The 26268-nt window shown below is 46.4% G+C and overlaps 1 protein-coding gene across 1 annotated transcript in view; it reads right to left on the reverse strand.

Moving 5' to 3' along the window:
* Positions 1 to 26268, reverse strand: part of CALD1 (caldesmon 1) — a 121165-nt gene that overhangs the window by 29138 nt on the left and 65759 nt on the right. Inside the window, 5 exon segments of the mRNA XM_048501512.1 lie at positions 2063 to 2103; positions 2106 to 2248; positions 13661 to 13754; positions 14390 to 15650; positions 19412 to 19552. Coding sequence (XP_048357469.1) covers positions 2063 to 2103; positions 2106 to 2248; positions 13661 to 13754; positions 14390 to 15650; positions 19412 to 19552 — 1680 coding nt within the window.

The raw sequence follows: 26268 nt of genomic DNA on the forward strand, positions 1-26268 counted from the left end.
GTGTTAATCTGAGGGCGAAGAGTTACCAAGCGAGACCCGTTCTCCCACCGGTTCCTCCAAATCCAGAAGGGAAAGCTTCAGAGCCCTCTTTGGGGGGCTACCGCTTTTATCCACAGTTTCAGGAATATTCAACCTCTCGTAATGCCGAGACACCAGAGGTCCGCTACACTGGGAAGATAGATGAACTAAGATTCCTGCCACAATGTAAGGAATTCCATAGAAGCAGAAATAAAAGGCTTTTTGGTGTAAAAGACCGTTTATTCAGACATCCTAGAAAGCTCACGTACACGATGTGGCAGGAATAAAGTCTCCCGCCAGAAGCACAGGTTATAACTCTGTCCATCCCATCCCCCCTCCCGGTTTCTCATGGGAACGGAGTTCTCATCTCTCTCGAAGAGATAAGACCTCCACCAGAGTCTCCGCCGCAGATGCTGGCCCATCGCCCGGGTTATGGAATTCAGTCAAGGCCAGGCGGCTGTTCTGAACATCAACACCATTGAATCCTTTACAAAACCCTTGCAATCCCCCAAGTTTGCAGAAAAGCCTTTTTGGTGTCTATGTGGCCTTGATCCACAGATTTAGGTATCTGCAGATGGGGGCCACATGTTACAATTAGCATATAGATTACTACACTGAGAACATGCCCTGTCAGCGTACAGCACTTTGCCAGCCGTCGGTTCATTTTCAGGCACGATTTTGGAGGGCTGGTTCTTAACTTTAAGCTTCTAAAAGTATCCTAATGACCACTTCCTCACTTAAAACCCTGCCTGATTGCTCTGTTCCAAGCCCCAGTTTTAAAAAGTGGTTTTATTTTTATCTTTTTTAAAAGTTGAAAGCCTCTCCAGTTGTGGAGGGAAGGAGTTCTCTGCAGACATTATAGACAGGAAGAGCCAATCAGTGCTGTGTACAAGCAACTCGACTTCTACTTACTACTTACATAACCACTTTCTTTCAAATATTTAAACTAGCCAGAGTAATGTATTGTCGAAGGCTCTCACGGCTGGACTCAACTGGTTGTTGTGGGCTTTCCAAGCTGCGTGGCCGTGGTCTAGTAGATCTTGTTCCTAACAGGAACAAGATCCACCAGACCACAGCCACACAGCCCAGAAAACCCACAACAACCCAGTAGACAGAGCAAGTTCACATCTAAATCAACCCCACTGCTTTACATGTGGTCTGTGTTCATTTACTCCCTCTAGCTAAGATAGGAAAGTCAGGATTCAGTGACATATATATACTACATGGGAAGTATAAATTTACTTCAGACAAATTTGTCAACGTGTTCATTGTGTGAACATCATTTTTAAAAGAATTCACTCTAACATGCATACCTAGCTTCCCCTCAGCACTTCATTTTGCATACAGAAGTTTTACATAGCTCTGACAGGAGCAAGCTGTTCAGTGCATAGCAGCATAAATAATACAAGACTGAACCTAGCAAAAGGAAACAAGAGAGCTGTTTTCACACCAAGGGCAGACACTACATCCAATAAGCTCTTTTCCTAAATGCATGATTCTTTTTGCTGAGGCGAAGAAAGCAAGGAGAAGGCATTTGTAAAGCAAATGGGCATTTTGGCCAATCTAAGTTCCCCAAACTTTTCGACCTGCAGGCACCTTTGGCATTCTAACACAGCATGGGGGGCGCAGCCACAAAATGGCCGCCACAGGAGGCAGAGCCAGCCACAAAAATGACTCATGCAGCTTACCTTCAGTCACACAATGAAGACTCCTGTGCTGTTTTGGCAGCTGGTGTCAAAAGCAACGTTTCTGAAAATCTGTACAGTCAATCAAATCTCCAGTGGCCAATCAGAAGCCTTTCTGGACAAAACCCCATCGGAAAACACTTGGTGGGCACCAGAAAAACTGTCAGTGAGCACCACAGCACCCACAGACACTCTGTTAGGGATCCATGGTTGACATTTTCACTACCAAGTGAACACCTCAGTTCCTTCAAGCCTCAAAAAGAACACCACAGTAACCCAGTCTGTCCTACTAGGAGAGAACTGTTGAGAGGCAATGTTCAGCCTAAGCAAAAGCCCCACATCATAGGTCCTCAACTTACCTAAAAGCATTCTCCGTTGTCCAGATGCTTCAGTTTCTGTGAGAGCAGGGAGTTCTGGGAAGCGGCTTCCCCCGTTTTGGAGGGCTTCGAAACAAGAGAGTCCCTTCTTGTACAGATCCCAGCTGGAAGCAGCCTGCGTCTTTTGGCCCTCTTCTTTGTCTTTTATTTCACTTTGTTGTCTTTTATCTGCAGGGCGACAGCAAAGCGAGCAAGTTATGGCCAGGCCTCTGCAGGAGCAATGAAAGGTGTCAGCAGGGAGATGGTTATTCATCTTCAGGAGGGTTTTCCGGATAGCGAAGTAGCTCTAGCTGCTGATTAGTGAAGACCCTTACAGGACCACCACTTTTTGGTTGGCTTTTGGAAGGACCTGCTATGGGTGCAGGACAAAACCACCACCCTGCCCGTCTCTTTTTCCAGGCATGCTGCATCAAACAACCGTCACTCAGTAGTGGAGAAGATTCCTCCGTATCTGACCCTTAATTATTTCCCACTGCAGCGTACGTCACGAGTCCTGTCTACAGTTCTCTAAGGGGGCTGTCCATGGTCCTAGACTTGAAACGGGTAAAGTCGTACCACTGGCTTCCTCACATCCTGTCACGTGATTCTGAGGGTATGTGCTGCCAGTTTAATGAGTCCAGGTTCTGAAAAGGCTGCAGACCGTTGCATTAGGTTAACATATGTTTTGTCCTCTTATTGTAGTGGGGGCAGGTGGATTCTAATCTGGAGAACCAGGTTTGATTCCCCACTCCTCCACCTGAATGGCAGAGGCTTATCTGGTGAACCAGATGTGTTCCCACACTCCTACATTCCTGCTGGGTGACCTTGGGCTAGTCACAGTTCTCTCAGAGCTCTCTCAGCCCCACCTACCTCACAAGGTGTCTGTTGTGGGGAGAGGAAGGGAAAGGAGCTTGTAAGCCACCTTGGGTCTCCTTACAGGAGAGAAAGGTGGGATATAAATCCAAACTCTTCTTCTCTTGGGAAAGAGCACAAAGTCAAGTATTCAGAATGGTACAAACAGCAAATTGGACAAACACTTGTCAGGGATGCTCTAAGCCCGTGGTGGTGAACCTATGGCACTCCAGATGTTCATGGACTGCAATTCCCATCGACCCCTGCCAGCATGGCCAACTGGCTGATGGGAATTGTAGTCCATGAACATCTGGAGTGCCATAGGTTCACCACCACTGCTCTAAGCTGATCCTGCATTGAGCAGGGGGCTGGACTCAACAGCCTGTATGGCCCCCTCCAACGATGAGTCTATGTCAGGGGTAGGGAACCTGCGGCTCTCCAGATGTTCAGGAACTACAATTCCCATCAGCCCCTACCAGCATGACCAATTGCCATGCTGGTAGGGGCTGATGGGAATTAATGTTTATGAACATCTGAGAGCCGCGAGGTTCCCAAATTCCTGATCTATTCACGAATATCCCATCGTTCACCCTTGGTGGGTATAGAGTCTGGGGTTGCCACTGGTCAACTGAGCTGGAAAACAGGCAAGAATGTCATCCTGACCCTCCTCCCTAACCAGGTGCAGGGGTTGTCCATCTCCTGTCAAGGTGTCCCACCTGGGCTGCAGATTGGTTGGTGGTGGAAAGTGATGTGAAGTCACAGCTGACTTATGGTAACTCCATGGGGTTTTCAAGGCAAGAGACATTCAGAAGTGGTTTGCCCATTGCCCGTTTCCGCATGGACTGAGAGAGTTCAGAGAGATCTGTCACTGGCCCAAGATCATCGAGCAGGTTGCATGTGGAGGAGTGTGGAACCAACCCTAGTTCTCCAAATTAGAGCCTGCTGCTCTTAACCACTGTGTCACACTGACAGTCATGCATTATAAGAAGTGATCCTCCAAGGACATACTGCTGGCAATAATCTTCCTTACCCCAATTCTAGCTGCCTATGTTTTGTGCAACCCTGTTACAAGAATTACTGCTCAGGCTTGGTTTTATTCTCAAAGCAAAACATGCGGAGAATTCGTCTGTCTCGGTAAAATCTGACCTTTGATATTTTTGACTTAGATGCAGCCTCTCGGTACATTTGTTTTGCTTTCCACTCCACTCCACCCACCCAGAGGGAGAAAAACCTCTTGGATAAGTCGATCTACAGCAGCAATTTGCAGCTGAAACTAGGGAGCTGTGTCAGTCCCGGATGCCAAATGGAACTATGAAGATTTGAAAGGGGGGGGGGGAGGGAGAGAAGGCACAGAAGTTTTGGTGTGACTTTTTTGACTCTTCCAAGCATACATTTTCTGTTAGGAGAAAATGGAAGGAGCTGAGTGGAAAGGTTAGGTGTGAGTCCCTTTGCAAATCAACAGTCAGCAGTTACATCTGATGAAGCTTAAACAGATAATGATGAAGAATAAATAGGGTAAATAACAACTGCTCACAGAGAAGTAGCCTAAAGTTCAGGTTCGATGTGCTGTGCTGACGTTCCCTGACCTCATAGCCCATGGTATTCCAATAAAACGTGTCAAGGACAGCCAATGAAAACGTCTAAAGAAGTGGTGCCCCTGTACAGCTGCTAAGAGATTGTAGTAAGAAAACCCTAGTCTTTATTCAAACCAGGATGACATGTTGTGTGTATTTTCCAGATTAGTTCTTTCATATTTTGTGTTCCCACAGAAGGTTTTTGTTTGTTTCTGTAAAACAGCGATTTAAGGACTGAGAGAGATTAAAACATTCCCCAACTGATTTCTGGTTGTTGTGATTTCTTATGTCTGATTGGCGTCCATTGAGTCTCTTCTGTTGAGACTGACATATTTGTCAAGTGCAGATAGTAGAAGGGGACTGTCACCACGTGAAGGCACGCATTAAATAGGATGAGATCCAAAGGAATGTTACTAGGTCCCTCAACAGCATTGCCTTCCTCAGTGTATATGTTCATTTCTAACAGGATCCACACCTAACATTTCTATCTCAACTCCTCCCTTTTTTAAAAAAAGGATGCCCACTATGATTCCCCATCAGACATCTGAAGTAATGACTCACAAAAGCTCATACCGAAACACATGCTGTTAGTCTTTAAGATGCCACTAGACCAGAGGTGTCCAACTCTGGCGCTTCAGATGTTCATGGACTACATGGACTACAACAGTGTCCCTCCATGATGTGGCTGGCCTCTACCCGGGCCAGGGCTTTTACGGCCCTGGGCCCTGCCTGGTGGAACGCTCTTCCTCCATCTGTTAGGGCCCTGAGGGACCTCGGGGAGTTCAGCAGGGCCTGTAAACCCAAGCTGTTCCACCGGGCCTTTGGTGAGGCTGGCCGCTGAGTCCGCCCTCCTTTGTTGCTCCTTACAGCTTTGTCATCTGCTAACTGAATATCGGCCAGTCCCCTCCTGGGGGGTTAATGCCGGACATCATCTCCCTATTTTAATTGTGGAAGATCACTGCTGCTAGTGTTTTAATGTTTAATTTATTTATTGTTTTAACTGAAACTATTTGTTGTATTCAAATGTTGATTGTTTTGTGAACCGCCCTGAGCCCTTCGGGGGTAGGGCGGCCTATTAAATTTAATAAATAATAATAATAATTCCCATCAGCCCCTGCTGGCATGGCCAATTGGTTAAGCAGGGGCTGTTGGGAATTGTAGTCCATGAACATCTGAAGCGCCAGAGTTGGACACCCCTGCACTAGACTTTTATTTCCCATCTCATGTGCCCTTCCTTGGATTTTCCCCATCATACTCTTTTCACTCTCTGTGCAGGCCTCTGAACTCAATGGGACAAATAACCATAGGAGCCAGCTGCAGATCTAACCCTTCCTCGAGATGTCCTGCAGCCCCAATTTAGAAATGAGACATCTGCTTCGCTCGTAAGGAATGAAAAAGATCATCAGCATGAACTTGTGTTATTATTTTCACACTTCTTTGCCTCTTAAAACTTCACACTGGTTCCTCAACCCCATTCCCATTCATGGGCAATTTCAAAAGGGAAACAGGCCGCCCCTTCAACATAAAGTCTGAACTGCCCCCCCCCCTCCTTTGAAGGCAAAGTCCTGGGTGTGACTCATGCTCATTCCCAGCTTGCCTGCTGATTAGCACAAGGATAAAACAGCCATTCCCCCACCAGATGGTCATAAGAGAAGATCAAACACAACAAGGCCAAACCCCAGCAACAAATCATCTGGAATCCCAGATTTTTAAACTGCTGCAGCTGAAATCCTGAACCTTCCACTTGATTGTCACAGAATAAATGCTGCTGAACTCCGGAAGACTTGCCTCTTGAGTAAACTTGCGTGCGTAGACTTCCAGGACTCTTGCACAGTGATTTCGACTCAAATCCATTCCTAGCCAGCCAATTCCACTGCTGATCCACTCTCAGTGTAAAAAACATTACCCATTGGACATTAGGAGGATTTTTTTTCCAAGGAGAGATGTTCAACAGTGGAATCAGTGGCCTGGGGAAGTGGGGGGGATTCGCCTCATTGGCAGCCTTCAAGCAGCAGTTGGCCAAACCCTTGTCACAGATGCTTTAGGCCACAGGTTTCAAACACGCAACCCTCCAGATGTTAGGGACTACAATTCTCATCATCCCCTGTCAGCATGAGCAATTGGCCATGTTGGCAGGGGATGAGGGGAACTGTAGTCCAGAACATCTGGAGGGCCACGAGTTGGACACCTACGCTTTAGGCTGATCCTGCATGGAGCAGAGGGCTGGACTAGATGGCTTCTATGGTCCTTTCCAACTCTATGATTCTATGACCAGGTATTACCCAGAGGTCCATGATTAGGTTTTTTAAAAGGTTCAGCCTGGACTAGCATTGAAAGGCTTGGCAAGGAGGGAAAGTGAACCTATTTTCCTAAGATCTTTCCTCGACCTTGATCACTGCCACATTGCAGACTTAGGTACTGGGAGATTATTTGCACTGGGAAAACAGTGGGTTCAGCCCTAACTCCCTAAGGACCATGGCCACCGTGTGAATGCCCCCCCCCCCAAAACTGGGTTTATCCTTGTGAGAAAACGTGCAGGATCCTAATCAGGGATCTGCCAAGTAATGTCTAGTTTTGTCTTTCAGCCTAGACTATGCCATATGGTATTCTGCGATTCATCCTCCGAGCGCCGAGTCTAAGTGAGGCCATGGCACATCCTGTGGAGAAATACAGAATGTGTCTTTCCCACACTCTTTTCTCAGCATACAACCACCCGCTCCATATCACTTTTAGCCCTTTGTGGGAGAACGACACAGAGTCACTGTTGCTTCCTCAGCTTTCCTGATCCGAATGAAAAAGTCTGCAGAGAGGAACTCTGAGGGGGGGAAATGACTAGACTGAGCGGCCTTTGACAGTGTTATTCCCTCTGTCCATCTTCACATCTCTTCAAATGAGATTATTCCAAGTGACTTCACAGAGGAAAGAACCACAGCTTTCCACGTCAGGCGTAGCTTGAATATTAGTACGTTGAAGCATCAACTCTCAACTAATTCACTAGAGCTGACTACAAAAACTGGTCAAGACTGTTAGTTTCTTCTGGGTGCCCAGCAGACAGAAGGGGTGGCGGAAAAACCAATTCCTCCTTTGTGCTTCAAGAGCAGGCCTGGAAACCACCAGAAAGAGAACCAGCGTGGCGTAGTGTTGGACTCCAATCTTCAGAACTAGGTTTGATTCCCCACTCCTCCACATGAGTGGCAGGCTCTTATTTGGTGAACCAGATTCATTTCTACTCAGCATTCCTCCTAAGTGACTCTTGGGCTACTATTACAATTCTTGGAATCCCTCTTAGCCTCTAATTTTACTTGGCACCAGGTGCCCAATGAGGGTGGGAGACCTTTGGGTCTCCTTGCAAGAGAGAAGGGGTCTACTGAGGGGGGGAGACCTTTGAGTCTCCTTGCAAGAGAGAAGGGGTCTACTGAGGGGGGGAGACCTTTGGGTCTCCTTGCAAGAGAGAAGAGGTCTACTGAGGGGGAAGCACCTCTTGAGCCTCCTTGCAAGAAGAAGAAGAGGTCTACAGAGGCAGATCTCGGGGTCTCCTGCTGGCATGAGGGTCTACTGAGGGGGGCAAAGGGCCTGCCCCTAGGTGCTGAGATTACTGAGGCATCTTGGCAAGAGAGAAGGGGGAGGTATAAATTCAAACTCCTCTCCGTCAAAAAGCAGTTGATCCTGCAGCCTGTGCAGAAATGCATCTGCCCCAACTGGTAGGCCATCCCACAGCCTCCTTCAGTCAACGTTAGCATTTGTCTTCTATCTTCTTTTTGCCCTCATGTTGCAGCCAGCTTCACAGGGTTTTCAAGGCAAGAGGTGTTCAGAGGTGGTTTGCCCTTGCCTGCCCCCGCTTAGCGACTCAAAACTTCCTTGGTGGTCTCCCATCCAAATACTGACCAGGGCCGACCCTGTTTAACTTCCTCTCAGTTCCTTGAGTGAGAGATGGAAGACTAGCCCTGGGCCCCATCCAGGCTTCCAGGCTACTTTTGTTTGCTAGGAAATTGTAAACTTCTACTACCTCACATATCCTTTAATATGTCAAGCAGGAGGGGACTTCCATGCAAAGTTCTAAAAGTCTGCAAACTCATTTAGGTCGTAATGAATTGCTTCTGGGTTGAGATGTGGATGGTTTGCCAGCTCCTTTTTTAATAGCGTTGGCAGCCCTACTCACCAACGATATTTAACACGTGAGACTTTAATTCAGATCTCCCAGCACTTCCTTTGGGCAATCGAACCTCTGGCTGTATATTTGAATTTCAAAATGTTCTAAAGGTTGTGACATTTTTAAGAGTTGGGTTTAGACGGGGAGCTTATCTTGTAAACATAAACTCCGTTTTAAAAGGAAGGGAGGGGGAAAAAATCTCTGTAAAAAGAAAAGAAAAGAAGAAAAGCTGCTCACGCAGTATGTCTAGCCAAAGTGGAAGCAGGAAATACCACAAATATCATGTCATGAGAAAGCTTTCTCTTTTCAGGCCAGTTCTGTACACCCAGAATCTTAAAGGAGTCCAGAGAACCAAATGGATTCTAGGATATAAACTACACCAAAAACGGAATGCCAAGAGCCAGAGTCACATTAGCTGACATCCCGTCAGGATCCTGGATTCTGAACCTTCCTGAAACTGATCTGAAGTCAAATACTCCAAGGCAGCCCCTGGGGCTGCGTTTCTTCTCTTTTTTTACGGAAAAGACTTGTCCTAAATTACTTTCATTGCATGTTCATAAATGTACATTTGACAGGTCCCCCGGATTAAGGGGCCTTCTGTAATTTGGAAAGATCTGAAATACGCAGGGGCGTACCACCCAGAGGGGCATATGGTGTCAAATGTCCCCAGGCTGCGGCCATTTAGTCTCACGGGGGTGGAAAATTGCCCCCACACCCCTTCTCCTTCCCCCTCTTCCCCCCCCCCCCCGGGGTCTATACGCTGACTTCAAGACATAGTGCAAAAAAAGTTGTTTGGTCATGGTGGAGGAGGGCAGCTGCCCATACTCGAGGGGGGGAGGTGCAGAAAACATAGATTTTGCACCGGGCTACATTTTCCCTAGATACGCCTCTGGAGATACGGTTTCCCCAGAATTCACTCCTGGGTAGGAAGGTGAGCAGCCAAGTTAGGGCAGTCAGGATTTGGGTTCGTATGTAGGACACCCAGGTTAAAAATCTCCACTGAGCGATGAAGCTCAGTTAAGTGGCCACAGGCAAGTTCGTTCTCTCTTGGCCCACATACCCCACAGGGCTGTCATAAGAATACCCTAGACAATACAAACACACCCCAGATTTCCCCCTTGGCATAGTATTCGTACTAACTCTACTACTTCAAAGGCCTCTGTGGATTGGAGCCAACATTCCTGAAGGACTTCCTGTTCTCCTATGAACCCGCCTGACCACTATGATAATCTTTGGAGGGCCTGCATTGGTTGTCCCACCTTCTGAGCTTAGATGGGTACCCACCCAGGTGTGGGCCTTCTCGATCATGGCACCAAAACTCTGGAACCTCCTCTCCAGGGAGATTAATTTGCTCCCTTCTGTTGCCATTTTCCATAGTTGGTGAAGGAGCAGCAGTGGCGTAGGAGGTTAAGAGCTCATGTATCTAATCTGGAGGAACCGGGTTTGATTCCCAGCTCTGCCGCCTGAGCTGTGGAGGCTTATCTGGGGAATTCAGATTAGCTGCACATTCCCACACACGCCAGCTGGGTGACCTTGGGCTAGTCACAGCTCTTCTGAGCTCTCTCAGCCCCACCCACCTCACAGGGTGTTTGTTGTAAGGCGGGAAGGGAAAGGAGATAGTAAGCCCCTTTGAGTCTCCTGCAGGAGAGAAAGGGGGGATATAAATCCAAACTCTTCTTCTTTTCTTTAAAAAAGATTGTTTTGTTGGGCATTCCCTCAGTGAACCCTCCTTCCTGAGCAATGTTTTCACTGTTATTATGCCCTTGTATGTATTTTACTTGTTTTTAATATGGCAGGGTAATGAGTATTTTGAGTGATGGGGGAGGGGGAGTTGGTTTTAAAATATGGTTGTATTATGTATGTTTTTATTTGTTAGCAGCCCGGGTGGCCCCTGTGAGGGCAGAAAGGTGGGATATAAATTTTGCAAATAAATAAATAAATAATTCTGCCACAGAGTCAGCAACAAGGTAGTCTGTTCCCACAGAAATGATCTGGGGTATGGAATCATCATTTTGTTGCCAGATTCCAGGTATTTCTGGAATTCAGAGTCATCTGTGGTTTATGTTTGTCTAAATCCAGGATGGCGAACCTTTGGCACTCCAGATGTTATGGACTACAATTCCCATCAGCCCCTGCCAGCATGGCCTATCATCTTTCTGTGAAACAGTACATCAGAGATGTTAAAATAGCCCAGGAACAAGCCAATTGGCCATGCTGGCAGGGGCTGATGGGAATTGTAGTCCATAACATCTGGAGTGCCAAAGGTTCGCCACCACTGGTCTAAATCATAAGACCTTTCCATGTCACCGACTGGGGCAAAACTATTTGCTAAAGACAGGCAGGAAAGCCTGCAAGAGAAGCAGAAACTATACACACTCTTCCCTGGTGCAAATTCAGCACTCCATTTGGATGACCACTGATTCAAACACCCCACACCGTTCCTGACCGACCAGTATTGCATAGAGACTCTGGCCCTCTATAGAGGACATTGTGGACCCTGAAACCAACGTGCATAGAAAGGTGATAAGTATAAGGACACTGAGCCTGCTCCTGCTGTGGGTGACTTCCAGCTTGTGAGCATGGAATGCACATACACAGGAAGTGCGTCTGCGTATCATCCATGATGGAAATAGCTGTTTTTCTACCTTTTCCGGTCACAGGGACAGAGCCCCTTATATGAGCAGACTCTATGCTCACAAGCCAGTGATCATGCATGGTGGGAGATAGTCTTCTTGTGCCTGTGCCTATGTGCAATAAAATCAACTGGAAACAGCTGCTGTGAAGTGACTGTGGAAATGAAGTTAAGCAAACCCTTAGGAAGTTCCTGTTAATTTATCAGTCAGTGATCCACACTTTTTGGACTAGCTTGGAGGCAACACACAGAGGCCAAACCAGTCTTTAAGTCAAACGAGACAAACTGGGGTCATAAGTAACTAACAGGGGCTTAGATTGATGCCGGATTTCTTACTGGGAAAAATATGAATGCAATCAGATTATATCGTTTTGCTAAGTTTGATCCACACTGGCACATGGGTGCAGAAGAGGGCAAGTAGCAATGCAAACAGACTTGCGCTTCACCAGGCTCCCTATACTCCATTACACCGAAAGATGATAATTGGGTTGTATATTCCTCCACCACAGAACAAAGAATGCCGGACCTTCTTTCTTATAGAATGCTCTGCCTGGGTCCTAGTGCCTACCATGCCCTGCTCTCCCCCCCACCCCCCCATTTGAAAGTAAAAATACATTTTGGTATTAATGCTCTTGTATCAAAGGACCATGTTCAATAATGAACAAAATAATGGCTTTGACAGAGACAGCGCGTAAAGATGAATGAAAATTGTCATATTTGTTTGGTATTATATGCTAATGCTGAAACATACAATTTTCTAAGCCGCTAGAACCTCAACAGACAGAACTATCATCTTTCTGTGAAACAGAGTACATCAGAGATGTTAAAATAGCCCAGGAACAAGCCACGATGAGCACCTTGGCCAGCAGCAACAATGACAGCCACAGAAGAAGAAGAGTTTGCACCCACCACAGACACCTTCTGAAGTAGGTGGAGCTGAGAGAGTTCTGGGAGAACTGTGACTAGCCCAAGGTCACCCAGCAGGCTTCACGTGGAAGAGTTGGGAAACAAACTTGGTTCACCAGATTAAAGTCTGCCACTCATGCAAACGAGTGGGGAATTAAATCCGGTCCACTGGCTCTAGACCACTACACCACAGACTTGCTCATCACCACTGGCCAAGTGTGAATTGAGAAGGTCTTGCCACTGCCACTGAGGTTTGGCTTGTTTCTGGCTACTGACAATTCTCCAGGGCTACAGCCCACTGGGAATATTCCTAATAGCAAATCCACCCCTGCACCCAGTACCCCACAGAACAAACTCAACTGCCATTTTGGTGTCTGTGCAACATTGTTTGAGCGAGGGCCCAGTTTTGAAACCCCATAAGGACACTTTGGACCCATGCTCCATGACAGCTGTGGAAAGTGCCATTCAAGTTGCAGCTGACTTATAGCAACCACACGAAGGTTTTCAAGGCAAGAGGCCAAGTGTGTAGAAGACTTCCCTCTGTGATACACCTCTGAAGATGCCAGCCACAGATGCAGGTGAAACGTTAGGAACAAGATCCACCAGACCACGGTCACACAGCCTGGAAAACCCACCACAACCAGTGGTTTGCTATTGCCTGCTTCTGTGTAGCAACCCTGGATTTGATTGTTGGTCTCCCATCCAAGTACTAACCAGGGCCGACCCTGCTTAGCTTCCACAATGTTATGAGATTGGGATAGCCTATGCTATTCAGGTCAGGGCATCTTTGTTACTTACCATACATTAAAACACCATGGCACCAGTTCCTGTGTTTACAGTAGAAATGCAATGCATCATGTTTTGTTTTTTAAAAAATCCCTTGCTCAAATGAGAAAGAAGAATATGAACTCTGCTCACTTTGTATTATTGAAATGGAAAATCAGTAGTTAGGTTCAGATTAAGGGGCTAAAGATGTCACAAAGATCCGTAATCAGAAGAAATCATCAGTCGTTGGAAGAAAGGGCACGGAGAAGTGGGGGAAGAAATTAAGGAAAGAAAGATCATTTGGCACTGGTATAGAAATCCAACACCAAATGCTTGCTTGACCTATTATAGAGTCAGTCTGTGGCTAATTCTCACTACCTGTGCTGTGTACTAAATTGAGCTTTATTGCAGCTGGCTACATGGAGAAATTGTACCTGATAATTTCATCACACATTTAGAGATCAAAGTTCCAGAAATAATTCACTCATAATAAGATATAAAACCACCTAGCACCTGAAGCTAGTTCCACAAAAGTTCAGCTGAGCCCACGTCTTGGGACGATGCTTAAATCCTCTCAAACAAGAGACATTTTCAAATCGGGTGTTTCCTAGCCTTGAATCTACACATGCTTCTTTGACTTCCGCTGAGCAATTCCTCAGAAGATACTCGCAAAAAATGCTCGAAAAAGGTAAGCATTTTATTTCTGTCCACTGAACACCCACCCTTCCCCGAAGTAACAGTTACCTCCTCTTTTTTGAAGGCCGGCCGAAGTTTCTCGTCTTGTAGCTTTTCCTTTTTAGCCTCTTTCTCTTCCCCCTTTTTCGATATTTTTGTAAGATGAAATCATCAGTCCTAGGACAAATTCCTCTGACATCTCTGGTGCCTCAACAAAGCTGTGCTCACAAACCCTCTGGTCTGGTGCTGCTGAGAGCCGTGCACACAACTCCGTCTGGGTAGCACAGTGACTTTCCACATTCCTCCTGCATATTTTATGCCTTCTCTTCCACTTCGGCATGCCAGTGTTCTTGCATATCCTAGCAGAGCTCTGGCTGTGTTCAGTTCTAACACTCATGAGCGTTTCTACCACAAATGTTTGCTGAATGCTCGGCTGTGGGCCATGCGGTGCCTCTGTACCTTGCATATGCGCTTGAATACTGTCCCTGGCCACTGTCACAGCCACAGAAAGAGAAAGCAAGAACATAGCGAAGGTTTCTAAGCATGCACTAAGTTCTGACTGAGAGCCAACAATGGAGCAACTCAGCAACGCACCATGCTCTTAACAAAAAAAGTGAAAGCAAAAAGCTTTAAGTGCGAAGGGAATGAAAATGTTGGAAAGAATTAGTAGTCAAAAAGTGCAGAGACAAAACTGTGGGTGAATTCCGATCTGTTTTTCAAAATGCATTACATTTCGTACAAAACACAGGCAAATTAGGTTGGTGCAAAATGTTTACCTGTTTTCTTAGGGAAGCCAGTGGGGTTTTTTCCTCTTGTACCTTCTTCTCTTTTACCTGCTTCTCTTCTATTTTCTTCTCTTCTCCCTTCTTCCCTTTCCCCTGCTTCTCTTCTACCCTTTTCTCCTCTGCCTTCTGCTTTGCCTTTAACTTCTCCTCTTCTAGCTTGGCCTTTTCCTCAGCTGCCCTCTTAGCTTCCGCTTCCCTCTTATCCTTCTGCTTTGCCCTCTCTCTTTCCTCAGCTGCTTTTTTCTCCTCAGCCTTGATCCTTTCCTTCTCCTCAGCTTCCCGCCTCTTTTTCTCCTCAGCTGCCCTTTTCTCCTCTGCTTCAACCCTTTTTCTTTCCTCCTCAGCTTTCCTTTGTTCCTCTGCTTTGAGCCTCTCTCTTTCCTCTGCTTCTAGCCTCTCTTTCTCCTCAGCTGCCCTTTTCTCCTCCGCTTCAAGCCTCTTTCTCTCCTCTTCCTCTGCTTTGAGCCGCTCTCTTTCCTCTTGCTCTAACCTCTCCCTCTCCTCAGCGGCTCTTTTTTCCCTCTCTTCCTCTGCTCTCCTTTCCTCTTCTGCTTTAGCTTTCTCTATTTCCTCCCTCTCCAGCCTCTCCTTCTCTTGTAGCCTTTCCTTTTCAGCTTCATCCTCATCCTCATCCTCTTTCTTTCCATCTAGTGCTCCCATGACGCTGACAGCCTCCTCACTCTCAATTTCTTGTTCTGTTACTGCAACGGCACTTGTGTCATTGGCTACTTTTTGCTCATCTGCGTTTACCTCAGGGAGTTTTACGTCTAACACCACAGCTTCCTCTTCTTTGTCTAGCGATTTCTTTTCTATCGTTACTTCTACCTGATTCTCGTCTATGATTCTTTGCTTTGGCTTCTCCTCTTCTGCTTCACCCTTGTCTCCCTCTTCTTTCTTCTCCTCTTCTTCATCTTGTCTCAGATTATTCCTCTGGTACAATCTGGTGATGGTTTCAGTTTCCTCAATCTCGTAGCGTCCTCTGTGGGTTTCGACTTTGTCCTCTTTCCTGGGGGCTTCGTTTTCTTCCACGTTGTTCACTTCTCTCCTGCTTGTGAACGACAGGCTTTCGTCGGTGACAGTCGGGTCGAATTCTTTCTGGCGTTCCAAGGCCTCTTGAAGACGTTTCTGGCGCCTCTCTTCTCTCTTTGCCATCCTCTCCAAGAACACAGACTCATCACCGTCCCCATCCCCTTGAGTGTTTGTAACGGTGGTAACAGTTGTGGTAGAACTTTTGCTCTCTTCATCTGTGATGCTGTAAAAGAGATAGAAATTGCAGGATGCCATTAATTTCAACAGTGAACAGGAATTGTGAAAATATCAGATACCTCCTGGACCAAGAGGCTACCTGGGGAAACACTATATGTACGCAGGTGACCTGCAAACAATCTCCCTCTGCTCTTTCAATCTCTCCCTCTCAGAACACCAAGGCGGTTTCTGCACGGGCTGAAAGCAACGGCTTCAGCCCGGTAAAACTCCGTTTTGGCAGGGACCCTTCGCACAGGCGCCGCTGCCAAATCGATGCAGCAGCGCTCTGTGCCCGCCCAAACGGTGTATACAAAACTCGCTTGTGGAGCGAGTTTTCCTGAAAACGCCGGCTTCTATCCGCTGCCATGTGAACGGCAGCAGGTGGAAGCCGGCGTTTCCCCCTCCCCTCCCCTCCCCTCCCCTCCCCAGCCCCAAATGCCTCGTTACCTTCTACTGGCAGCCTCGTCGCTCTATCGTCACTCTGAGGAGGGAAGGGGACACGCCCCCTGGTCTCCGGTGCTTCAGCCATCGCTGTGGCCATGGGGGCGTGTCCCCTTCCCTCCTCAGAGTGACGATAGAGCGACGCGGCTGCCAGCAGAAGGTAACGAGACGTTTGGGGCCGGGGAGGGGAGGGGAATACGTGGCTGTGCAGAGCTTGCTCCCACAGCTGCGCATTCCATGGGGCCGTTTGTGCGAATGGCCCCATAGCCTGCATTGGCATGATTAATGCCGATGCAGGGTCTCTCCCTTGGCTGTGCGGAAACCACCCAAGCTTCCAAACAGCACTGGAAGCAAATTAATATCCCTGGGAGGAAAAAACTGCTATTTCTATCCCAGCCTCCCAGCCCCAACTCTATGAAACAATTTGCCCCCAGATTGTCAGAGAGGACAGATTCTTAAGAACTTCCCAAATAACATGAGTCCTCTCTCACAATAAAGACAAACGGATTTCAGCAGAACTCTGCCTTGTCTGTGTGGTACCTACCCCATGTGGAGCTATGGAATTCCTCCCTCTGGAATTAAGCACCTCTATAACTCAAAGTATAGTCCGATCTGAGAATATTCTGCATTAAAGTTAACCCATGGTTCTTTTCTGTTTATAATTTATTTTGTTTTACTCCATCAAAAAATATACATGCTGCCTCTCTAAAGAATCTTAAGGCAGCTCATGACATAAAACAAGAAAAATATCAGAAAATGGCATAAAAATCATTAAAATTAACAAACCATTAAAAACCCAACCCTAGCACAAAGCAAACATTTTGACACTTAAAAAAACCAATTCAAGTTCTGTACTTGGTATACACTATACCAATTAATGACATTGAAATCTAACCAAATATTTTTGCTTAATTAATTCCATACGCAAGATGTGCATGACAAGAAGCGACAATAGAACTACACCACCACTTTATGTTTCTTGTGATTCAATATTTCAGCAATCCTTGATTTTCCCATCCACAGGAGTTAGAAACTTGCATTTTTATTTTCTTTTAAAAAGGAAATTAATATTGTCAGAATGCTGAACACCCGGTAACAAATATTAATTCCCAGCTAGTGCCTGGAAAATTGAAGATTGTCACTGTTTTGTTTTTTGCATGTTCAGGAGGCAGAGCTGAACACGAACTCACACAGTGGTATGGAATGCGCTCCTTTTTTTCACTCTCCTGCCACGGTGACCCTGTTTCCTGAGACTGATACTACTTTGGCTTCATTTCTGCAACTTCCTTTTACTAATTAATTACAATCACTCCTCAACTCTAGATTGTCAAAGGCTTTTGTGGCTAGAATCGACTGGCTGTTGTGGGTTTTCAGGGTTGTGTGGCCGTGGCCTAGTCATCTTTGCTTCCAATGTTTCGCCGGCAGAAAACTCACCACAGCCACCTCCTTAACTCCGTTCCATAACAGATAGCATATACAGCCATCTTTGTCCAATCCATTTTATTTGAGGCTCTCAAAGGAATGTTTTCAAAGGTGGCGATGCAATTGTTATATGTCGTAGTTGAATGGATTAGTGGAGCATCGCAGGAGCTTGATAAACTCCGCGCTAAATTTCTACGAGCGATTCTAAAAGTAGCAAATTGTGCCTCTGATGCAATCCTCTTACTAGAAACGCTTTCCCTTGGAAGGGAGAAGGATTTGGCTGCCATCGTAGGTGAATTTGGGGTGGGGCTTTTCTGAGAGGAAAAAAAGAAAAATTGTCCCCTCCTACTACCACCCACTATCCAGGGTAGAAAACAAGGAAAAGACAGACACACAAGAGAGCAGAAGAAACGTAAGAGGACAGTACAGGGTTGCACAGTTAACAAACTTTGACTCAACAAGGAGCTTCTGAAGGTCCTTGCTCTCCCTTCTGAGGCAGGAAAAATACTGACTCAAAATGGACAGCAAGGACAAGATAGGAAGTTGCAATTTAGAGTTCCTGCCTCCCAGAGACTGGGGTATGAAATCACCCATCCAAGATGGCCTCCAGGAGAACAACAGGTTTGTAGCATTGAGTCTTTGGCTCAAGACAAACATCTTCTTACGGGGCTCAGGTTTATTAATCTACCTAGCCCAGGATGATTACTTCAATAGTTGGATAGAATCATAGAATCATAGAGTTGGAAGACCCCAACGGCCATCAAGTCCAACTCCCTGCCATGCAGGAACACACAATCAAAGCACTCCCGGCATATGATTATCCAGTCTCTGTATAAAAACCTCCAAAGAAGGAGACTCCACCACACTCCCAGGTAGTGCATTCCACTGTCGAACAACCCTTACTGTCAGGAAGTTTTTCCTGATGTTCAGGTGGGTTCTCTTTTCCTTCACCTCGAGCCCATTACTCCTAGTCACTGGAGCCGCAGAAAACAAGCTTGCTCCCTCACCAACATGACATCCCTTCAAATATCTAAACATGGCTATCATGTCACCTCTTAAGCTTCTCTTCACCAAACTAAACATACCCAGCTCCCTAAGTCTCCTCTTAAGTCTAAAGGAATCTAGAAGGAAAGACTGAATATGTATACCAGGGGTCTGCAACCTGCAGCTCTCCAGATGTTCATGGACTACATTTCCCATCAGCCCCTGCCAGCATGGAAGGAAGGAGAGGGAAAGTGGCAGGTTGTTTAGAGTGGCAAGTTAGGACAGCAGAGACCTAGATTCCAATCTCTCTCCGCCATTAAGCTCACGTGGCTGACCTTTGGCCTTTCACTCTCTTTTAGTCTGTCCTACCTCAGAGGGCTGTTACAAGGATAAAATGAAGGCAAAAAGCACATATGCCAACTTGAGCTCCTTAGAGGAACGGTGCAATATAAATGAAGGTGACAGACAGAAGGAAGTAGACAAAGGAAGCTCATAACACAAATTATGTCCATCTGGATTCACCGTGAATTAGGCGTTTGGTGGGGGAATCAGCTAGGAGCTAGGAGGTTTCTGGCCCTCGTGTGGGATTGTGGAGCCTCAAACCAATGTTGCCTGGGAACTGACTGCCCGCACACTTTCCATCAGCTCATCCTGTCCATTGGTATATAAACACTATCAAATATTACCACACAACAGCACAGTCCTCTGGCATGTGTTTCTCTCTCTCTCTCACACACACACAAAGATCTTGAGGATCATCCTAACCCTCAGGAAATTGGGAAGTACCGAACCGTGACAAGTAGTGCTAGCAGTAAGTGGCTTTCCTATTCTGTCCTAATTATCCCCATGGATCTAAATGGTGACAGTAGATATAAATAATAGTGACAGACATGGATCGATATCCCTGCATCAGGACCTTACTTGTTTTGAGCATTGACTTCAGGTTTCTCCGTCCCTGATATGTCGTCCTCTTCTCTTTGCCGCAGCCTTTCTTGCCTGGCCCGCCTACGCCGCTCTCGAGCTGCTTCTTCATCATCGTCGTCATTTCTTTGATAGGCTAATCTGCAAAACACCATTTTAGAGAGGCTAAGAGCTGAGCCCTTTATTTGGGGCACTGCCATAAAAACGCCTTTGCCGACATATGCGCAGTAGATATTTGTGTTCCAAAGTTAAAAGATTTATTTATCTCACACCCTCAAACACAAAATCTTTCTACAGAGAAGCAAAAATGACTCGTGCCTGCACCTAAGGAGAATTGTCAAGACCACTGAACAGTGCAAATAATGGCGCTGCAAGTCTGCTTTATTCTTTAACCAAACATTTTATTTTTAAAACTCTGCATTGGTTTTATTGCTGATAAGCTGACTGGCTTAAGCTCTAACAGGTCTATTTCTTGACATTTCACCAGTCTAATGTGCTTCTGTTTTATTAAAAGGTTTTATTATACGTTTCCATTTATTTCTGCACCTACTGTTTTACTGTTTCCATTGTTTTTTATTATTTTGTTTTTATTTTGTTGTTAGCTGTATTGCATATTATTAAGAAAAAGGCATATGCACATGAACGCATGGCCCTGCCGTATACAAAATGAGACCACTGTTCTACCATAGTCAGTATGGTCGACTTTGAGAGGCTCTACGCAAACTTTATAAATGGAGTTGCCAGGAATTCAACCTGGGATCTTCTATGTGCAGAGAAGATACTTTAGCACAGAGCCACAACCCTTCCCAAAGAGAAATTATAAAATAAGCACTATGGAGGGGAAAATGAGAAGACACACAGCTGCCCTTTTCATCAACAGTCACTTGTTTATTAAACTGTCTGAGAGTCATCTCACTGTTTGTATGGTAGTCACACTTGCCAGGGTTAGATTGGTGAATTCCACAGTAAAACACACTGCACCGCACATTACCGGATAACCACAGCTAATCTGAGATCAGTAATGAATGTACTACATGTATCTAGAGAGGCACAACTGTGCTTTACTCTTGAAAAGAAATAATTGAAGGTTGAGAGGGTGGAGGCAACACCATGCCCCCCATCTTCTCAGCCCCCGCCCCCCCCCCCCAAGGTCAAGCCCGGCATCCTCTGGGACCAGTGGGGAGACCGATGCACTTTAAAAAGGGTTGCATACCAGCCAGCGGATCAATGTCAGCTGACCATTTAAGAGTCAGGCACCTGCTGACAGCTGATCCTTTGACAGCCAGATGTTGGGAAGCTCCACCCAGATGTGGGGAAGATGAATAATGAGGTAGAAATTGCTCAGGAGACATCACTGGTCCCTCATGGTTTGGGCCACATCCCCATAAGGCTTCTGGGTAGAGGGAGGCCCCTGAACACCCCCTTGACTTTCGAAAGGCTTGAGGGAGGAGGTCAAGGAAGGGAGGCCAGCTCTGGCTCCCAGCTCAGAAGGGAGCAGAGCCAGGAGACAGGAGGTGGCAGAGGGTTGTACCCAGTGGTGGGATCCAAAAATTTTACTAACAGGTTCCCATGGTGGTGGGATTCAAACAGTGGCGTAGCGCCAATGGGGCTGGGTGGGGCACGACGGGGGCGTGGCCGAGCATTCCGGGGCGGGGCATTGCTGGGCGGGACTGTGGCAAGGACGCTGGTCCTTGGGTGGGAAACAAATGCACGCAGGTGCAGACTGCCACGCACGCCGGTGCACCTCCTGCTAGACTGCTTCAAGTTCTGCGCGCTACTGCTGAGAGGAGGGGCGTAACTAAGGCAAAAATCACGTGGCAAAATCACCAATTAGTAACCCCCTCTCGGCACACACAAATAATTAGTAACCTACTCTCAGGAACCTGTGAGAACCTGCTGGATCCCACCTCTGGTTGTACCCCATCTCCGCCCCTCTGAGGCAAACCCTACATGGGTATCATTAGTCAGCTGTGACTTGACGGCAAAAAAAATAGAGGGACCCATATTTGATAATTTGAGATCTGAACTTTCACAATTTAATATCTGAGTATCACTAACAAAACATCTTGGTGAAGATGTGCACATTCTTGCAAAAACATGATGCTTCTCCAAAGTTCCCAATCTCTAGGCAGGGTCTGGAGATCTCCCTCAGTTACAACAGACAACACAGATCAGGTCCGCTGGAGGAAATGGCGGCTTTAGAAGGTGGATTCTATGACATTACACCTGCTCAGGTCATCCCTTCTCCAAACGTTTCCCTCCCACAAGCTTCGCCCACAAATATCCAGGAATTTCCCAACCTGGAGCAGGCGACCTTATCACCTGGATAACTCTACCCTGAAGGCCAGAGGAGCTGAGAGGAAGTCTACGAATGTAATAAATGAAGCCATGTTTATTTGAGGGCATTTTAAACAGACTGATCCAGCAGTTCAAATCTCGGCCTTGCCTCCCTAAATGTTTAGAGGCAGAAGCCAAAAGCTTGAAATTGCCATAGTTCCCTTGAGCATGTTTGTGGCACATGACTGCTCTACTGCAGAAAACGCTGCAGACACCAAAGGCATTTCAAGGGTGAAAGCGGCTGTGCGTTGGACTGGTCTTAAGATTACCCCGCTCCCTCCAGCCAACTGCAAAGTCCCAACCGCAGGCCAAATATTTCAAGCCCACTGCCTTGATCCTTGTCTTTCCCTTCGCCTTCCCTTTAATTACCCAGCAGCAACAGCAGCTTTTTATCCCTATCAGAAGAGATTAGAAGAAGAAGCCCTGCCAAAGAATTTGTGGGTTTTCTTTTTCTTCTTTTCTTTTTAATTGATAAATTCCAGAGTTGTCGTCCAACAGGAAAGATGTTCCATACAGGAAAGGCAGAAGGCTGACAGAAGACAACTGATATCATGCCTTTCCAAGTACAGAAACCCGGCCCTGACCTGTCAACCCCCGTTTCTGCTGCTTCCGACTTCAAAGTTATTTTCTATGCGCAATATAATTTAATGAAACAGACTCATGGGAGGGGAGGTTTGATGCCTTTTTTAAAGTGTATAAAACTGGAAGAGACTTCCAATCAATGGGCTTAGAAGGGTGTAACTCATAAGTGTCAAACTCACGGCCCTTCAGATGTTATGGACTACAGTTCCCATCATCCCCTAACAGCATCATGCTGGCAGGGGATGATGGGAACTGTAATCCATAACATCTAGAGGGCCACGAGTTTGACACCTGTGCGTATAGGATTGGTATCTAATACTAGAAATGCTAAGATTCACAATATGCATAGGTTTAAGAGCTAGAAATGAACTTGCTTGTTTTCATAAGCGTGCATATGTGTAGTGTGGGTGTGAGAGAGAGAGACAGAACATTTAAAATAATTAGAACAAAGTGATAGGGGCTAGATTTAAGATGACTGGTCTAAATTTTCATCCATTGATCATATTACTGAATGGTTGTGAAGGACTATGAGGAAAGGATAAGGGATTTGGGAATGTTCGGTCTGAAGAAGAGGAGATTGAGGGGGGGACGTGACTGCGCTCTTGAAATATCTGAAGGGCTGTCACTTAGAGCGCAGGGAGCTGTTTGTGTTGGCAGCAGAGGACAAGACTCACAATAACAGGTATAAATTATAGGAAGAAAGGTACCGGCTCGAAATTAGGAAAAACAAATTTGTAGATCAGCAATGAAATCAACGGCCGAGGGAGGTGGTGAGCTCTCCTCACTGTTAGTCTTCAAGCTGCGGCTGGACAAATACTTGTCAAAGGTGTTTTAGGCTGATCCTACACTGAGGTGGGGGGGGGGGGAGTTGGACTTGATGGCCTGTATGGCCCCTTCCAGCTGTGTGATTCTATGAGTATGACAGATCTAGGTTAAATTGCTCGTGTATAAATGTATTAGCAGCAGCAAAAATGGCTTTGCCCGGGAGTTGGAATTCTGCCATCTCATCAACCTCTGAGCCATTGAATCAAGCGCTGGAAACTGCAAACATGGACAAAAGGAGGGATAAACATGGGCAAGATGGACGGTCGTATATGGAGTGGAAGAAAAATTGCACTTGGGTCTTACCCAGACTGGGAAGACATATCCATATTCCACCAGGAGATAAGTATTCCCTCGATGGTTGCTTAGCAACCACAGAAGTATTCCCTTGATGGTTGCTTAGCAACCAGGCTTCCTGGCCATTTTCAGGCCAACAGGGAGATACTTTGCCAGCATCTGTTGACTGATCAAAGCAACCTGCAAAATGTTTCCTTTCCTCTCCCCTCTTCAGACCAGCAGGTAATTTGCTCCAGCAGCAAAAAGCAAATAGAAGAGGGAGGGAACCTAAGATGAGGCTCAACAGCCCTGTCCACATGAAGATACCCTTGTATTAAAAAGAAGCTCTGATATACCACTGCCCTGAAGGACAGGAAGTCTGCTATATGAGGGTCATATTTTGACACAGGATAGAGAAAGAAATGCTTGTCAAACTGTCAGCACAATCCAACAGAATAGCTCACTCGTGAAAGTAGTCTGTTATTTTTTCCAAAGCACATAATTGTTAGCTTATTATCAAATTGCCGCAGACTAAACATTACAAACAACCAGAAAAGAAACTGGTATGTAAGAAAGCAATGCAGAAGGACCCTGAGTGAACTGTGGCGTCTCATATTAATTGAAGAAGATCACGTTGAATTGCAGGAAAAGGGGAGATTCGGGTTCATAAATGTTCAATGCTATGGCATGTGGCATACGTGAAATACAGGAAACAGGAATCTGATCTCCCCACATTCTTAATTCACCAGCAGACGTGCAGTGATCATGTCAGACTCCATTTTCCCAGTTGTGGGAGGTTCACATGGACATAATACCTGTCACACAATTCAAGTTCAGCAGCACCATAAAGAGAACCAAAATTTTCTAGGATATAAATGTTTGCAAGTCAAAGCTCACTTCCTCAGATACAATATGTTTAGGGCCCCTCCAGACAGCAGAGGCAGCTAGGGTTCGACTCGTGTCTTCGGAAATCGTTACCTGAGCTCGACTCCTCTGTTACTCCGCACAGCAGCTGGCTCGTGTCGCCGAAGCCAAGTTCAGAGGGCGGGATTACCTCCTTGCGTCTTCCGCTCCTCATTCCCGATTGGCTGCCGTTCTATGGCGGGAAACGTGAGTGTGCGTCCCTTTTTTTTCGTTTACCGACGTAGGAGCTAAGTAGGAGGATTTTTTTTAAAGCGCGCTTCTCGCTGCCGCCACGAGTCTCCCGTTCTGCGCATGGCCAAAATACTGCACTGTGATTGGTCGGCTGGCAGAGTCGAGGCGAGGGAGATTCCGTACTCCGCCAGCTTTGGCTTGAGTGCAATCCAAGTTCGCCAGAAAGTTATACCTCCCAGTCGAGCTCAAAAAGTTGACAGTGAGAGGGGGGGAGCAGAGACAGACACGAGTCGAACGCTACGGCTGTGCGGAGTACCCGGGTCGGACCTACGGCGAACTAAGGTCGAATCCTACAGTGCGGAGGGACCCTAGGTGAACTTTTATGACCATCTTTTACCCAGATTCCGCGGCAAGTCCCAGAGCACAGTTTATCTCAGCACAACCCAAACACCCTCTCTCAGTACAAGCACAGATCAGCGACTCAGACTTCCTGCCTTGAGGAAACTTTTTCCACGCTGACCCAGCTGCAAGAAAAACCCTGACAGGTCTGCCACAAAATATCTACGTTTTAAAGGATGCTGTCTTTCCGCATGCAGCGCTTACCTTGTGAATGTGTAATTCGCAGTGTTTTTTCCCTGTTTTTTTTGTTTAAACGGGAAAAACCCACTGCGAAGTGTCCACAGCCGAGCTGCAACACCATTTAGCCCCCCCCCCCCCGCACTTCCTTGTTCACTCCATGCAGGAGGAACTATTCATGTGTGCATGGGGAAAGCTGGGAGGAGCAACAAAACCTAAAGAAAGGAAAATACATGCTGATTCCCTTTGCTTTCCTGGAAAAGTTGCACTTTGAGAGTTTTCTTATGTTCTTATGTTCTTAAAACATACTATATAATACAACCAAACCCTGCCTATTTCAGTGAACAATGCAGGAGAAGGTAATCACAGAGGACAGTCTTCCAGGTAAGCTGGACTGCTACTACTGATCTTCTGTTCTTATGGAGGAACTCAAGAAATGTCAGAAGAGCCTGGAGATTCCCTGAGGCATAGGTTGCAACACAGCAACACAGATCAAGACACTACAAGACGGAAAGCAATAAGAGGTTCTTGCAGGAGCAGCTGTTTATTACATTTTACAACACCTTGCTCTCTCTTTCTTCAGAATACAAGGCAGGTTAGAACTGGGTACTGACCATATATTGTATTTTTAGGGAAGGAGTTGCCTCACATGCTTTTAGACCATGCCCTGGGACTATGCAAGATGGCCCTCCCTAGCACCAGAAGGTAGTGTGATAAACAGCCACCAAATTCATCTGCTCCTTGCAGTTTGGCAGGTAGAAATGCTATATAGCTTAATCAGGAAGCAGCACTCCAGATTCTCACACGCAGCTCAAATATGGTCGGGGAAACAGGGCTTATGCAATGACCTTAGCCATAGTTCCAGGATGACTTACTCATCTGAAAAACCAGCTTTTGTCTAGACCAAGTTGCATTTCAGTATTTCCCCTGAATAGAAAACTAGGAAAACCTTTGCCTTCCGTGCGGCTTGGCAGAGAAAGAAACAATTCTAAACTCAGTTGTGCAGTGAACAAACCCACCCCCCATTTTGTTTTGGCAAGGAGGAGGGAAGGGGACGGGGATATAACCTTCTTCCTGCTAGAGGCTTCCTGTGGCTTGGAAGGGGTGAAAGGGAGTCTATGAGGCCAAGAAAGACACCTCCTGCCCAGCAAGTTAACTGGAATTCAACA

The sequence above is a fragment of the Sphaerodactylus townsendi genome, linkage group LG06, assembly GCF_021028975.2.
Source record: "Sphaerodactylus townsendi isolate TG3544 linkage group LG06, MPM_Stown_v2.3, whole genome shotgun sequence".
NCBI classification, from domain to species: domain Eukaryota; kingdom Metazoa; phylum Chordata; class Lepidosauria; order Squamata; family Sphaerodactylidae; genus Sphaerodactylus; species Sphaerodactylus townsendi.